The sequence below is a fragment of the Miscanthus floridulus genome, chromosome 16 (assembly GCF_019320115.1).
Source record: "Miscanthus floridulus cultivar M001 chromosome 16, ASM1932011v1, whole genome shotgun sequence".
In the NCBI taxonomy this organism is placed as follows: Eukaryota; Viridiplantae; Streptophyta; class Magnoliopsida; order Poales; family Poaceae; genus Miscanthus; species Miscanthus floridulus.
In genome coordinates, this window is record NC_089595.1 from 28,215,871 (window position 1) to 28,230,203 (window position 14,333).

The 14,333-nt window shown below is 43.1% G+C and overlaps 1 protein-coding gene across 1 annotated transcript; it reads left to right on the forward strand.

Annotated features, from left to right (window-relative positions):
• The first annotated feature begins 489 nt into the window (after window positions 1–489).
• Window positions 490–13,168, forward strand: LOC136512189 (uncharacterized). The gene is made up of 9 exons (XM_066506171.1): window positions 490–688; window positions 2,002–4,953; window positions 5,041–5,121; window positions 10,460–10,612; window positions 10,893–11,056; window positions 11,132–11,279; window positions 11,384–11,506; window positions 11,840–11,927; window positions 12,659–13,168. The coding sequence occupies exons 2-9, from the start codon at window positions 2,158–2,160 to the stop codon at window positions 12,835–12,837; spliced, it is 3,732 nt and encodes a 1,243-aa protein (XP_066362268.1). The 5' UTR covers window positions 490–688; window positions 2,002–2,157; the 3' UTR covers window positions 12,838–13,168.
• The last annotated feature ends 1,165 nt before the right edge of the window (window positions 13,169–14,333 follow it).

Sequence of the window (14,333 nt, forward strand, 5' to 3'; positions counted from 1 at the left end):
CTTGCTTCTGGGCACGGGTTTTGGTACTCGAGTGAATTGCTACCCACGTATATTTTGGTTGTTAGAGTAGAACAAAAACTATCTGTTTCTAACAAAATCAAGAGATCCAAACAAATAGTACAACAAGTGGACACTCTATTTGAAGCGGAAAAAAAGCATCTTTGCCGGTTTGATACAAACGAAATAGGACAAATAAAAAAGCATATCCTTGCTACCTAATCTATGTACTAGTGCAGTGCACGATGACCTGGCTTGGCTTGCTGGCTGCCGCTGCTCTCTACCGACTCTTTGCTTTGACTCGAGACTCGACTGTACAGGTGGCCCCGCCCACCCACCCCTCCAGATAAGCACCCCGCCCGACGATGACGGTGACCGATGAGAAAGAGGCGGCACGCTGATTTGGCTGCTGGCTCGCGGCACACCGCCGCCCACTCGCCTGCCCGCGTCAGCACAGCACGCTCCTCATTTCCCTTCTCCTCTCCTCTCGTCTCCTACTCCCAATCTAGAACCCCCTCCTCCCCTGCTTTTCCCCGCCCCCCGCATCCCCCTTCCGTTCACGGTCGACCCAGCGTGCGTTCCTGTGCCCCTCTCGCTCTCCGACGGCTGGTGGGCCGCCGGCGCCGGCGCCGCCCTACGCCAGGCGCTGAGGTGTTCGTCGGTATCTTCGCCGGCAACGAGCACCCGCCAGGTATTCCCATCCCTTCTCTCCCCTTCCTGCTGTGGGACGGCCGAGCACTCAAACCCTAACCTAAAGCTAGTTGGCTGTTTGATTGATGCCTCCTAACTTCAAGCTTTCTGGAAAAAAATTATCGGGGACCTTTGCTGGGTCGGCCAAGAGGTAGTGACTAGTGAAGTACTGAGATGGTGCAAAGACAAGTTTTTTTTCTCTGAGCAAAGACGAGTTGCTACTGGACTACTAGAGTACTAGAAACAGAGTATCGACTCCATGATTCGGGAACAGGCACTCAAGAAGATGGAGGAGGAATGGCGGATGTGCACTAATCGCTGGAGGAGGACCTCATCTTCGTCAGACGAGGTGGCGCCAGCTGGCGTGGTGGGAAGAGAAGAGGTGGCCCGCGGGGCTGGCGGCGAGAGCTTCAGTGTCCTGCCTGCACGAGCTCCCTGCTCCAGTCGTTCTGGTGGCGCAGTAGGGATGGTGGTGGGGAGGAGGCGACGGCAGGTAGGGAAGGTAAGGGTGCGGCGGTGGCCAGTGGCGCTGCTTCTCCCCTGCCTGCACGACGACATCCTGTCGGTAGCGGCCTGGCTGGTTGGTGGAGAGTGGGGAGTGAGATGCTGGTGGATGGAGAGTGGGGAGTTAGAGGCTTTCAACTGTAGAGGAGGTTTGCAGTCTCTAAACTGGGTGGAAAAAGAAATGCCCAGGTAGTCCCCAGATGCAGTTCACAACCCCAGCTGCCCAGCAGTTGTAAACTTGTTACTTGTTTCAATTCAACCACACCTTAGTCATCCAACTAACCGTGATTAGTCGATGACTAATAGGACAACCACAATTATAGTCGTCCAGGTCAAGTCGTAGCACCTAGTTGAGTCTGGGGAGCCGACTAGTCGCGATTAATTAGACGACTTGATAACACCGCTTAGTAACACAAGTACCTCATGACAAGTATTGTAATTTCCCTGTAGCACTGTTCAACTTAAAATAGTTTTGTCATAGACCCTCAAGCAACCCGAGTAGAAAGCTCCTAGTGATCGCGAATATTTTCACCTGAAGACGTTTGTTCATGCTTTAGTCATTGACTTGGGGAGCTTTATAGCTTGTAAGTTTGTTCTGTTGGTGTAGTTTCTTGCTAGTTCTTCCTTTTATCATCATTAATTTTACTGCAGTTCACTATCTGCGAAGGTTTGTAGCATCACTCAATGTGTTGTCGCACACAACAAAATGCATGTTTCCTAAACTATGACCCAATTGACATCTTTTTTTCTTTTTTTTTTCTTTTTTCTCATGCGCCTTGCTAAGCATTATCCTTGTGTCCTTTGCTGCAGGTTGAACTACCTTTTACTCGGTGTTCTGTGCTCTCCAACTGCTTCGCTTGTCACATAAAAATTGTAGAGGAAAATGGACTACTGTCAGCTGAATGGATAGCATGATGATGAATTGTATATCCTGCTTCATTTTTATACTTTAGAGAAGACAGCTTGATGGAACCTAGAAAAGATGACGTTCGCTCTGCTGCTCAAAGTTCCATTCGTGGGTCCTCAAGCTCAGCATGTACCAGTTATCCCATTCCAGAGTACCCTGTTGCAGGCACCGTTAAGCCTGTCCTTAATTATTCAATTCAAACTGGGGAGGAGTTCTCTCTTGAATTCATGAGAGCTATACCCAAGAAACATCCTGTTCCTGGTATGCCTCATAATCAGAATGTCACTTCCAGTGCTGGTCACAAAGATTCTAGAGTAAGCCTTGGTGCTCATCGCACAGGAGTTGAAACTAGATTTGATGCATCGATATTTCTGACCTCAGATAACCATCAACCAGATGAGGCTGAAAGAAAACCTTTTTCTGAAAATGAAAACAGAAGAAGGCACATGTCAAGTACGTCAGTTCCACGAGTTCCATCTGGTGGTGGAAGTAGTCAGGGACTGTCCCGTGGCTATGCTTCTTCTGAGGCTTCCGAAACTTCCAGAATGATTAAAATTCTCTGTAGCTTCGGGGGGAAAATATTACCCCGACCGAGTGATGGAAAGCTTAGGTATGTTGGTGGTGAGACCCATATAATTCGGATTAGTAGGAATGTTTCCTGGCAGGAGCTTAAACAGAAGACAACTGCCATATATAATCAACCTCATGCTATCAAGTATCAGTTACTCGGTGAGGATCTTGATGCCTTGATCTCAGTTTCAAATGACGAAGATTTGAGAAATATGATGGAAGAATGTGGTTTGCTTGATGGAGATGGGTCCCAGAAGCTTAGGATATTCCTTGTTTCTTCTATTGAATTTGATGACATGAGTTTCAGCCTGGGTAGTATGGATAGTGATTCTGGGATCCAATATGTTGCTGCCATCAACGGGATGGATGGAATAGCTGTGAATTCATCTAGCGGCCAGGGTTTAGTAAATACATCCATGAATGAACCCGATCAGTTCATTAATCTCAATTTTGATAGTAGGCTGACAAACTTAAGCAGAGATGGTTCAAATTTGCATGCAGTGAATGCGTCTACTTTCATGCCTCCAGAGATGCTCTCAAGACCAATGCCATCAGCTCTATACAGTGATAATACTGCAAATTTGCACTCTTACTATAGCCATGGGGTGCAGAATTTGCAGGGTTCTGATTACTCTAACCCAGCTACCAGTGAAAGATTTCATGATAGTGAGGGCCAGAGGATGCAGAATTTGCAGGGTTCTGATTACTCTAACCCAGCTACCATTGAAAGATTTCATGACATTGAGGGCCAGATATCTATTCCTCTATCTACACCTTCTGATTATAGATATACGTCCCAGTATGCACCTTTCTCAGGAACTGCTTCACAGCGATCTTTTGATCAACAGTTTTATCAGGATGCTCAGACAGAAGCATCAGTGAAGGAGGAAAAGAGGTTTTCTGGTAACATGCCTAATCAAAATAATGAACTAGATTACTTTCAGTCGCTTGAAAATCTCAGTGGCCATACGAAGCATCATGACTCATCTGCTTCAAACTATATGCATTCAGGAGCCCCCCCTACTGCTGGTATTCAAGAAGGTGTGACATCTTCTCTTCAACCAAGTGACAGTGTCAAGAGCCTAGAGACTTGTTCCATGCCAAGAGCTAGGTCGACAACACAGGGTTCAGATATCAGCGAAGATGATCGCCACTCTGGTGGAGCTTTTGCATCTGGCTGTTCTGACTTTCAGGCTGACATGATAGATCACAGCTATAAGATTCCGTCTCCTCACCCTGGGCGAGTTTTTCATTCTGAGTGGATTCCTAGGGAGCAAGCAGGCTTTCTGAACCGGCTATCTAAATCTGAAGATTCGCTTAATCCTGAACTTTTGATTCGTCAATCGCAGTCTGGTGTTGCAAGTGAACACATTGCAGAAAATATTGACTCTGCAGAGGGGACTGAAAAACCAAATTTAGCTGCCCAGGCTATAAATCTGAATGATCCAGCTGTTGATGATAGTCTCATACAGTTTGAGAAAGGCTTTGCCAACACTGTACATCAAGTTTCTCCATTTAGTGAACATCTGCTTGGTGAAAAGAGGTCCTCAGATGACACGAGCAATGGAAATGTGGACAAAGTTAGCCATGCAGCTGAACAGGTTGCAGCTAAAGGCAAACTTGATGAGGAAACTTCTCAAGATGTAGAAACAACTAATCAGCTGGGTTCTCATGCTGCTGTGCCACATCATATTAGTTGGGATGCTCCTAAGCCAACACCGCCAACTGATTGTGAATACGATCCTGTTGTACCATGTTCCACCAGCTCTGTGGATGTTTCTCACAAGGAAACTATTATCCCAAGCACACAGAATAGAGACATTGCTGGTAGTACAGAGAGGACCTCCCCTGACATTCTTTCTGATTTCTTTGCAAATGCTAATTCTTCAGCACAGTCATCCAGTGCTTTTATTGATCCTATCCATAGCCTGAATATGCCTAATTATGAACCCCAGCGATGGTCATTTTTCAGAAATCTTGCACAAAATGAGTTTCCAAAAAAGGATGAGGCCCAAGATCTGGCAAAGATCGAGGAGGGAGTTTATCCCTTAGATCACTTAGAGCATGATACAACTAATGTGAAGAATTTGGCTCCTCAGAGTGATGCCCCTGTGGAAGTGCCTCCAGTAGCTTCCCGCACCAATGTTGATCCTAGCGTTTCACTTCCAGGTTTTGTCTCATCACAGATTGACAATCCAACGACAACGAAGAGCGTTGAAGGGTTCCAAGTTGATAATCCTTTTACAAATATGCATGAAATGATGCCATCTCATCTGGATTTTGAGGTATGCATGTCTGGAAAGAAGGCTGAAGTGTTCTTTATTCTTTGATGTTGAGAGTCCTTCACTTTGAAATTGTTTACTTGGTCCCAGGAACAGAAGACTGAAGAGGGTAGGGCTGTTGGACCAGTCATGGATGCTTCCTTTAAAGACAATGATTTTGAATACTTGCAGGTATAAGTGGCTTTTGCTTGCAGAGAAGTTTATGCTATTTTCTGGTTATGATGTCCTTTTACATATTATGGGCGCTTGGCTGTATTCTAGAAGTACAATCTCCCAGTGCTGATTCATGCTAATGCCTGTACCCTACTATGTATCTGTATGTAGGCAAACCGATATGTTCTTTGGCTTGAATGAATTTTGAAACAAGTTGTAAAATAGCAAGTTAGGCAGCAGAGGTGTAGCTAAAGCAATGGATTTGGTGACCTGCCGCTTTATAATACACAATTTGCTAAATCCAACTATATAAACAGAAAAAATGGATTGTCATGAACTGTTACTGGCTAGGTTCCAACTTGTTTGGCCAATCATCTTTTGTACAATTTATTTTCATGTTTGGTTTTTTACTTATGTGGTTATTTTGGTTATACAAGTGACTCCATAAAACCAAAATGATTCTTCACAGATGTTATTGCCTTTTGCAATTCATGTCCAAAACCAATGTGGCTGGAGCATTCATCCCAGTTATATGATTCTAGTCCCCTGAAGCAGCATGCATTTTAACTATTATACATTTTCCTCATAGAAAAGAAATCATCAAAACACGTAAAGCCTAAGGAGTCTTGGTATGCTTATAGGGTTAATATATGGTTTTTTGAACTAATTTGTGGGGTCCAACATATTTGTTTGGTTTAGATTCCCTGTCATTTCATTAGATTAGGAAGCAGTGGAGTAAAGTCTCTTCTTTTGAAGTCTTTGGATGGTTCATCACATTTGTTATGAGATCCAACACCATACTCTGTTACCAAAGTAACCACAGATTTCTTGCTTGATAAGATGAATTTCATCATGAAATATGTGATGCTTTATTGGAATATAATTGTAGTAGGCGTGAAGTATTTCTGCGTTATCCATGCCACTAACCATGGCAGTGCCGACGAAAGGGCAATGTGAGCCACAGCTTTGACATCCATATTGTGGAGCATGAAGGGTACCATGCCTCAAATCATGACATTTTTGTGCCTAGCACAATGTGCAACATGTCATGTTGGAAGATCTCATCTGCTCCCTTAGGGTGGTTTCTTGCTCTAGTGAGTCAGTGACATCTTCGTCATCTGAAAATACCAAGTAGGCATCTTTCCTTGGCCAAGCACCAAACCCCTGCTAATATCAGCATGTAGGGTATGATATCCCTAATGCATTGTATTTTGTTGCAATCATGCTACCTAGTCTTACCTCCAAGGACTTATCCTGGCTGCATCATGTTCATAGAATGAGCTTTCAATCAATGATAGAGAAGCGACCATGTATAGATATCAACACAAGTGTGGGCCCAAGCTCGTTTCCACATTAGCCATGGCCCATGGCAACACCAGCCATTCCAATTGCTTCGCCTTGAAAGCGATAGATTAAGGGGAGATAAAATTTACTAAGTTAGATATGAGGTGGTTAGGTTTAAATTGATTGGCATTCTTTTGCAAGATTATTTTGTTAAACTTGGTAGGTCAATTAATGGTGTCTAAACCTACAAAAATATCATATTGTGGTCTTAAATGGGGTATAAATAAGAAAGGAACTTCCCATGCCACCATGTTTGTGAAGACCAAACCCCTTTGGCATAGCAGGAGGCCAAGGCAAGCAACGATCGACCTTTTGCTACCATTTTCTTTTGTGATGTAGAACCAAAATTACTCCCAACTTTGCCATTTCTTATGCTCTTATGCCGAATGGGGAATGTCTACATACCTTGAAATCATCACTGTGTGTGCCAAGATGGCGATGAGAGAGGCTAACAAGGCCTCGGTCAATGTGAACAACATGGTGTTATGTTGCATGTGCCACATTTATCACTTTCTTTGTGCTATAAGCCGAAGCTCCTCCCAACTTTGCTATCTTTGATGTTCTTATGACAAAATGCTTTGGACCTTGGAATAATCATTGTGCATGCCAACATGGGGATTGGGGCATGAGAGGCCAAGAACGCTTGGGCCGAGGTGGATGATGTCATGTTGCACATTAATGAAATATTTATGTCACACAGTCACACAGACCAGACTAGCCGTAAACGCATTGAACCACATGGCACATGGTGTTAAGGCATTGAAAAGAACCTCCAGTCATAGGTGACAGGGGGTTAGGCCTGGCGCAATCCTCGTCCTTGTGACGCTGTCCCGAATTGCCGATTTGCGGACGAGATGTGTCGATGTCCCGATTTTGAATTAATCATGCCTTGCTGTAGGGGTTTAAGATGGGTGCGTCCTAACTCTGGACTGGCCATTGCCCCATTGCTGCTGGGTTTCCAGACGGGACAAGGTGTAGATGAAGATTATCGTCATACACTTGGGGTTCTTGATTGCCTAGTGAGGCCTGGTCGTGGCATCGCCGTCTCCTCACTGTCTGTGATGATGCTCCATGACAGCACCCATGGCTGATTGTTCGCGCATTGGACAGCTGCTAGCACCTCATCATAGCAAAGCGTGAAACCATGGACAAGCGCATCAGGGAAGAGGGATCCATGAGCAATATGTTTTACTAGTCATGGTGTGTGGCAATGGGTGATTGATTTGTGGCTTTCACAGGAGACAAAGAGAAAAAAAAAGAAAGCAAGGCAGCAAACATGGACGAGAGGCGGCGGCTACTTGTATGTTAGTCATGATTCATGAGAGGGCGCGAGATGATAGGAGGCTTAGGGTTACAATTGTGGGTCGTATGGCCAGCACACAACCAGTGAACCGCACATTTAACCTTTCTTTTATCTTTTTCCCTCTTCTTTTTTTTTCTGTCTTTGTGATCAATCTTACCTTCTAGGAGCAAGTTATACATCGTCCATTGACCTGGGTCATTCAACCCTAACTGCCCCATTCGACCCTCATTTTTAGCTACCTTTGACCCTGACTTGCACCCAGTAGACCTAGATTTTTTGTGACGATGCCTCTATTATCTCTAGAGGCACCTCCACAACCTTCTGCCAACGCAACTAGATCAAAATGGCCTTCTGCAGTCCTTGAAATCAAGTTGGTTGTCTGGGAGGACACCTTCCTTTGTTTTGTAGTGAATATTCAAAATGATGTTTGTTGACATACCCCAAGTAGGCTCACTTCATCGCTTTGGTGTACCAGAGGATCAAGAACTCATGATTCACATGATCTGCACTAGGCAATTTCTATGTCATTATGTGTACATTACTGTGTGCCTTTGCCGATTGTGCAGAGATCTTCCAAAGCATTGATGTGGTGGCTTCCAAGGGTCAAGGGGTAGAATTGTGGTAGAACTATTTGTTCCAAACTATTCTCTTGCATGATGTCATTCCAGGTTGCATTTACATGATCACTAAAATATACTGTCCTACCAACCCAAGAAAATGAAAGCTGTCATATCAAGGGGGACAACTCAGATTCAGGGATGAAATCGGATAAGATACAAAAGGATATGTACAGATACGAATATGGTAGTTGTTTTTTTTCTTAGATTGGATACGAATAGTGTCAGATGCATTGAATATTGGTATCCATCCCAGATCCATACTAGATATCGGGCGATACGGTACAGATATTGAATGTCCTGATTCAGATACGGATTATCCATTTAGTAACTGAACCCCTTTGGACGGACGGATAGTCGGGAAATATCCATCCTGTTTTCACCCCTACTCAGTTTGATTGGAAAGTATATGTGCAAAAAGTGTCACATTAACCATGGCAGCACCATCTACACCAGTTTGCTTCAGTTTGAAGCAAGCACATCAAGGGGAGTAAGTTTAGTTGATTATCGTCGTTTCCACTTTCCAAATATGTTTTTTAAAGTTTTAGTAGGTCAATTAGTTGCACTTAAACCTGCAATGGCTGCCTATTATGCACTTAGGAGGAGCAAATCCGGACAACCCCTCCCCTCGCCCCCCTACCCACCGCCCACGCCCTCTCCATTAATAAATTGGTAAAAGACAAGAGCGTTCTGTCACATCCAGGAGCAACTGGATGTGGCCAGGCGGGTGATCAATCACTTCATCCTACAACAGATGTTCCATGTCCAGAACTGATGGATTGCTCCATAGGCATTTACCCTATAACTCATGCCACATCAGTAGTGCTACTTTGCTTTAACAGTATCACACTGTTAGACACGTTATGCAGGGAGGTGGCCAGCTATGATTTAGTTTCTTAAGCCTTTGTTGTTTAGATCTAACTTAATGTTTAGTGATCCCTTAGTAACTATAGATAGTGTTTCATTGTTTTGTTAGCTTTCTTTTTTATATTTATGTTGGATTTTTTTGGTACACTCTTGCTTAGAGGAGGCTCTGTAAGTCAGATCAAGCAATAGTTGAACTAAAGCCTCCTCTTCTTTCCAAGGTTCATATCAACAGATTCAAAAGTGACTGGACCTTTGCTGTCGTACAACTGTTACCTCTTTTATCAACATGGCATTTCCTTTAAAATTGGAAAAAAATAGACACCAATCTAAGAGAAGTCAGCATATTGAAAAGAAATTGCTTTTGTTGTGGTTATCATGTTGTCATGACAATCAGCAGTAATATGGAAAATGAGCTTTCGCAGAATCCATGAGAGAAACATGCAATGTACTTGAGATAGTAGGATTGAAGGAGTTGCCTCGTAGCTGTTGAATTTACGGGGTTTGAACCCTAGTTGACACTATCTACTGCATTTTATACCCTAGCCGATAATAGTAGATTGATACCGAATACTATTAATCGTCCAATTTCTACCTATACGGGAAAAAAAGGAGACACTGGATGCTATTTCAATTAAATGGCATCCAATACCAAGCAACCATTCCGTTAGGGTGTTGAAAAAGTTGTAGTTTGTGTTACTAGGGGCATAATAGTTGTAGTTCTGTGAAAGTGGTAAGTAAAGCCACTATAAAGTACAGTATCTAGTGATAGTTTAACTGTACACATGGATAACCTGGTACAGTGAAGTTATACATGTGGGTGTGGGTACCTTGATTTGATTCTGCTGAGGCGAGTTGTAAACTAACATTTTCCTTTGATTTTGTTTTTATAATCTGCTTCAGAGAACATTCTCCTTTTTTTCACATCAAATTGGTAATGTCAATGGACTAGAATGGACATTAGAGCATTTATTAATCTTAATGAGATACTATCCCCTTTAGTTACTGTTCTAGGATTTAGTTGTGCATGTGTGATACTGCACCTTTATTTGCATCATTTTTTGAATTTTTATTTGTTAAATTAGTCATGTTGAATGGTACATCCTGTCCAGAATGTCCAATAGTTGTGCCTGGTAGGCTGGTACACCATTGAGCTGTATACTCATTTGATTAATTTCTTTTTTAAGCTATCATATTGGAGTACTGAACATAGGAACATTCTCCACAGATTATCAAGGATGAAGACCTTGAAGAGCTTAGGGAACTTGGTTCAGGCACATTTGGAACTGTATACCATGGAAAATGGAGGGGCAGTGATGTAGCCATTAAGAGAATAAAGAAAAGCTGCTTCACAGGACGGTCTTCAGAGCTAGAAAGACTAGTAAGCTCTGAACCACCACTTTTGTACATCTACGATTCAGATGTTATATCCATTTTTGGAGTAATGTGGCAGTAGGCCATTGGATGAAAGGTTGTAGCACTATTGCAGTATAACAACTCTTGACCTATGTCATGTATTAACAATTGCTACATGCACCAAACCAGACATGTCACCACTTTGGCCAGATGCTGATTAATATGGCTTAAACTATCTCAATAAGCAAATAACCTTTGGCTGACAGCTGGTTCATCAAAATTTACTTCCTTGCTTGGTTGTTTAGGCGCACGAATTCTGGCGAGAAGCTGAAATTCTTTCAAAGCTTCATCATCCAAATGTTGTGGCATTTTATGGCGTTGTGAAAGATGGGCCAGGTGGTACATTGGCAACCGTGACTGAGTTCATGGTTAATGGTTCTCTTCGACATGTTTTGCAGCGCAAGGACAAGTAATTGCTTCCTGTGATTACTTTGGTTTCACTTATTATTTACTGTGAGTAACAAAATGCTTTCTTCCTGGACAGATATCTCGATCGTCGTAAGCGGCTTATCATAGCAATGGATGCTGCATTTGGCCTGGAATATTTGCACTCGAAAAATATTGTGCACTTTGACTTGAAGTGTGATAACTTGCTTGTAAATCTTAAAGATCAATCACGTCCCATATGTAAAGTGAGCATCACTTCCATCTATAGTGTTATTGTATAACTGTATTGTGCGTGATTTTCAATTACTTTGCATTATACTCATGTGGTGAATTTATGATTTATATACAGGTTGGTGACTTTGGCTTGTCCAAAATAAAAAGAAATACCTTGGTTTCAGGAGGTGTGAGGGGGACTCTCCCATGGATGGCTCCAGAATTACTCAATGGAAGCAGCAATAAGGTGTCAGAGAAGGTATAATCATAGTTCTTGGGTCTTTTCAGCTGTGGTTTTAGGGGTTGTTTGGTTTGTGGGATGAGGTGATCTATTTTGTTCCACTCAGATTTTTGTTTGGTTTGAGGAATGGAATGGGTTGATCCATCACCAACTCATTCCTCACACGCACATGATGCCTCAAACCAAACACCCTCGTCTTGTTCCAAACTTGTTCATAAAATTTGCCATCATGTGGTGATCCTTTATCTTACTATATTCATTTACTCCAGAACCAATAATATCCATGTCTGCTTCATTTATGTGTATAAAGAAGTTACATTTAAGGTGCTGAGTTTGTTTCCACTGATACAGGTTGATGTATTTTCTTTCGGTATTGTTATGTGGGAAATCCTCACTGGCGAAGAACCATATGCCAATATGCACTATGGTGCAATTATAGGTATACAATTCATCACCTACAATTAGTCCATGAATTGTTTGTTTAGACTTGAGAATGTTACTGGTGGTTTCCTATGTTTTTCTATTCAGTTTCAGAGAATGATCTTCCCTCAATACTCAGCCCTGCCTTTGTTTTGTTTTGTTTTGTTTTGTCTGTTGACGTTCAGTTTCTAGGGTTGATGATTATATGATCAAATAAAGGGCGAAAAGGCCAATAGAAGTTATTACTTCAGCCAATAAAATTGGAGGTTTGGGCCTGGGACTGGTAGTTTGGGTAGCTCAAATCCTATGCTGTGTTAAACATTATTACCAAAGTTATTGTCATGGCACTAACCCAGTTTTGGTAATTCACTTTTTTGGAGGGTGGCTACTGAATTGTTGTTAGAAGCTTCTACATTATTGTTACTGATATAAGCAGAAAGAATACAGTTAAGGGTATTCAACCATTAGAATCTTCATCATTTTGCTGTCAATAATGTCTACATTGCCCTTTAGTCGAACTGTTGAAGATGGGACTATGTAAAAACGGATTATCGTGCACCTCTTATTCTCACCACTTCCACTCTTTTAGCTTTGGTTGCCCTGGTATTCTGATTTATTTTTCAACGTCATCTGTGTCTTCTGATGAAGATTTTGCCCCTCCTGTGAATTTATTCATTTTTCCATGATCCTAGTTTTTTTTTCCCCTTTGATCAGTTAGCACATGCGTGACTCTTAGAACCTCCTTTGCAGGGGGCATTGTAAACAACACACTGAGGCCACCTGTGCCAGCTTCATGTGATCCGGAGTGGAGAAGGCTCATGGAGCAGTGCTGGGCTCCAGATCCGGCACAGCGCCCAGCGTTCACAGAGATTGCTGGACGGCTTCGCTCCATGTCAGTTGCAGCAAATCAGGCGAAGGCAACCAAATAAGATACAGGTGTACTTCCTTTCAACCCCCTATTTGTTGGGGGTTCACTTCACTTCTCTCTTTTCTTTTTCCTTCACTTTTTGACTGGAGAGTAATACATATACATGTATGTTATGTTATAGAGTGCTGTAAAAATTAGTGTGTCAATTTATTTATACCATGTCATGGGCTGGACGTATCCGGTAATATACTGGACTCGGTTTGAAGGTTGTGATGTGTATAAAGTTTTAGTTGGAATTTGTTCGCAGGTGTGTTCCTTCAAACAGAAATGAATGTTGTAATATATTCAAAACTGTGAACAAGAAGCTCCATACCACACCTTTGGACTTCACATCATACGTTTTTCTTTACAAAAGAGTGTATAAAAAGTTTCTTGATTACACTTCTGGTCCTGCTGTGCAGTCTTCCCAAAAGATACATGCTGGATGCTGTTCATGGAAATCGAGGTGACCCATAGATGATGAATCATATCTTGGCCCTGTACGCTTGTCTTATAATCCGTACTTTTTGACTTGTCTTTTCAATAGGAACAGTGTTTTTCTCTCAAAACAAATCAGCCGGAACATTGTTTCAGCTTTGAATGGCCTTGTTCTCCAGTCTCTACCCATTTGGTTGAGTGCAAGAGTCCCATGTGGTGCATTTTACACCTTCATAGAAAATTGGTACGTTGTGACCGTGCCAAATCATGATATTTCATTTTCATTGAAATACATGAGCCTCAGCATTACTGAATTCTAAGGTGCAGATCTTATGAACAGGTAGTATTGTGCAATGTACATTAGGTATGGAAGAAAATGCAACAGGCAACACTTTCAGAGGACTGAATGTACTATCTCCAAGTAATCTTGTCGGGTTCATAAATCTGGGGTCCCTCATGGACCGGCTTCCCAGCAAATGCTCGGTTTAGCAGACAATGTTGCGAACCAACGCGTAACTCTTGGGCCGGCCCAAGTACCTAAACGATAGGTCAGAATGGCGATCCAATCATCGACCGGAAGGCTTGGCCGAGGACGAACGGCGCCCGCTTCTGACTCCAGCCCGCCTCTCCGACCGGAGCGCTCACTTCGGTCTTCAGCCCACCTTCGGACGGCCTCTCCGACCGGAAGGCCTGGCCAAAATACCACTTTCGACTCCGACCTGCTTCTCCGACTGGGAAAATGTCGAACTTACAGCTCATCTCCGACTGCCAATCAGAGCCGACTGGGACCAACCGACCGGGGACGCCCGCTCGATAAGGACCAGGAAACGGACGAAGAAAGTAAAGCAGGGTGCACAAGTCAAACCGCAATACCAGGGACCGTATCCTATGCACATGCCAGACAGTACCCTACGACCCTCCTGGCATGATAGAATCCAAGCAGTGTTGTAGGCGCCGATATTTTCCGTAACAGTGTTGTGGGCGCCATCAACTCCCATACCAGATAAACACGTTAAGGCTCCCCCACATGCCTCTGGGCATCAACAGTGTTGTGGGCGCCGACATTTTCCTTACCAGGCG

What these genes read in the sequence shown, in the direction of transcription:
- LOC136512189 (XM_066506171.1), top strand. Translation starts at nt 2,158, where the DNA reads ATGGAACCTAGAAAAGATGACGTTCGCTCTGCTGCTCAAAGTTCCATT. An exon ending in CTTCAGAGCTAGAAAGACTA is followed by an intron (nt 10,613 to 10,892) that starts GTAAGCTCTGAA and finishes TTGGTTGTTTAG; the next exon opens with GCGCACGAATTCTGGCGAGA. An exon ending in GCAATAAGGTGTCAGAGAAG is followed by an intron (nt 11,507 to 11,839) that starts GTATAATCATAG and finishes CCACTGATACAG; the next exon opens with GTTGATGTATTTTCTTTCGG.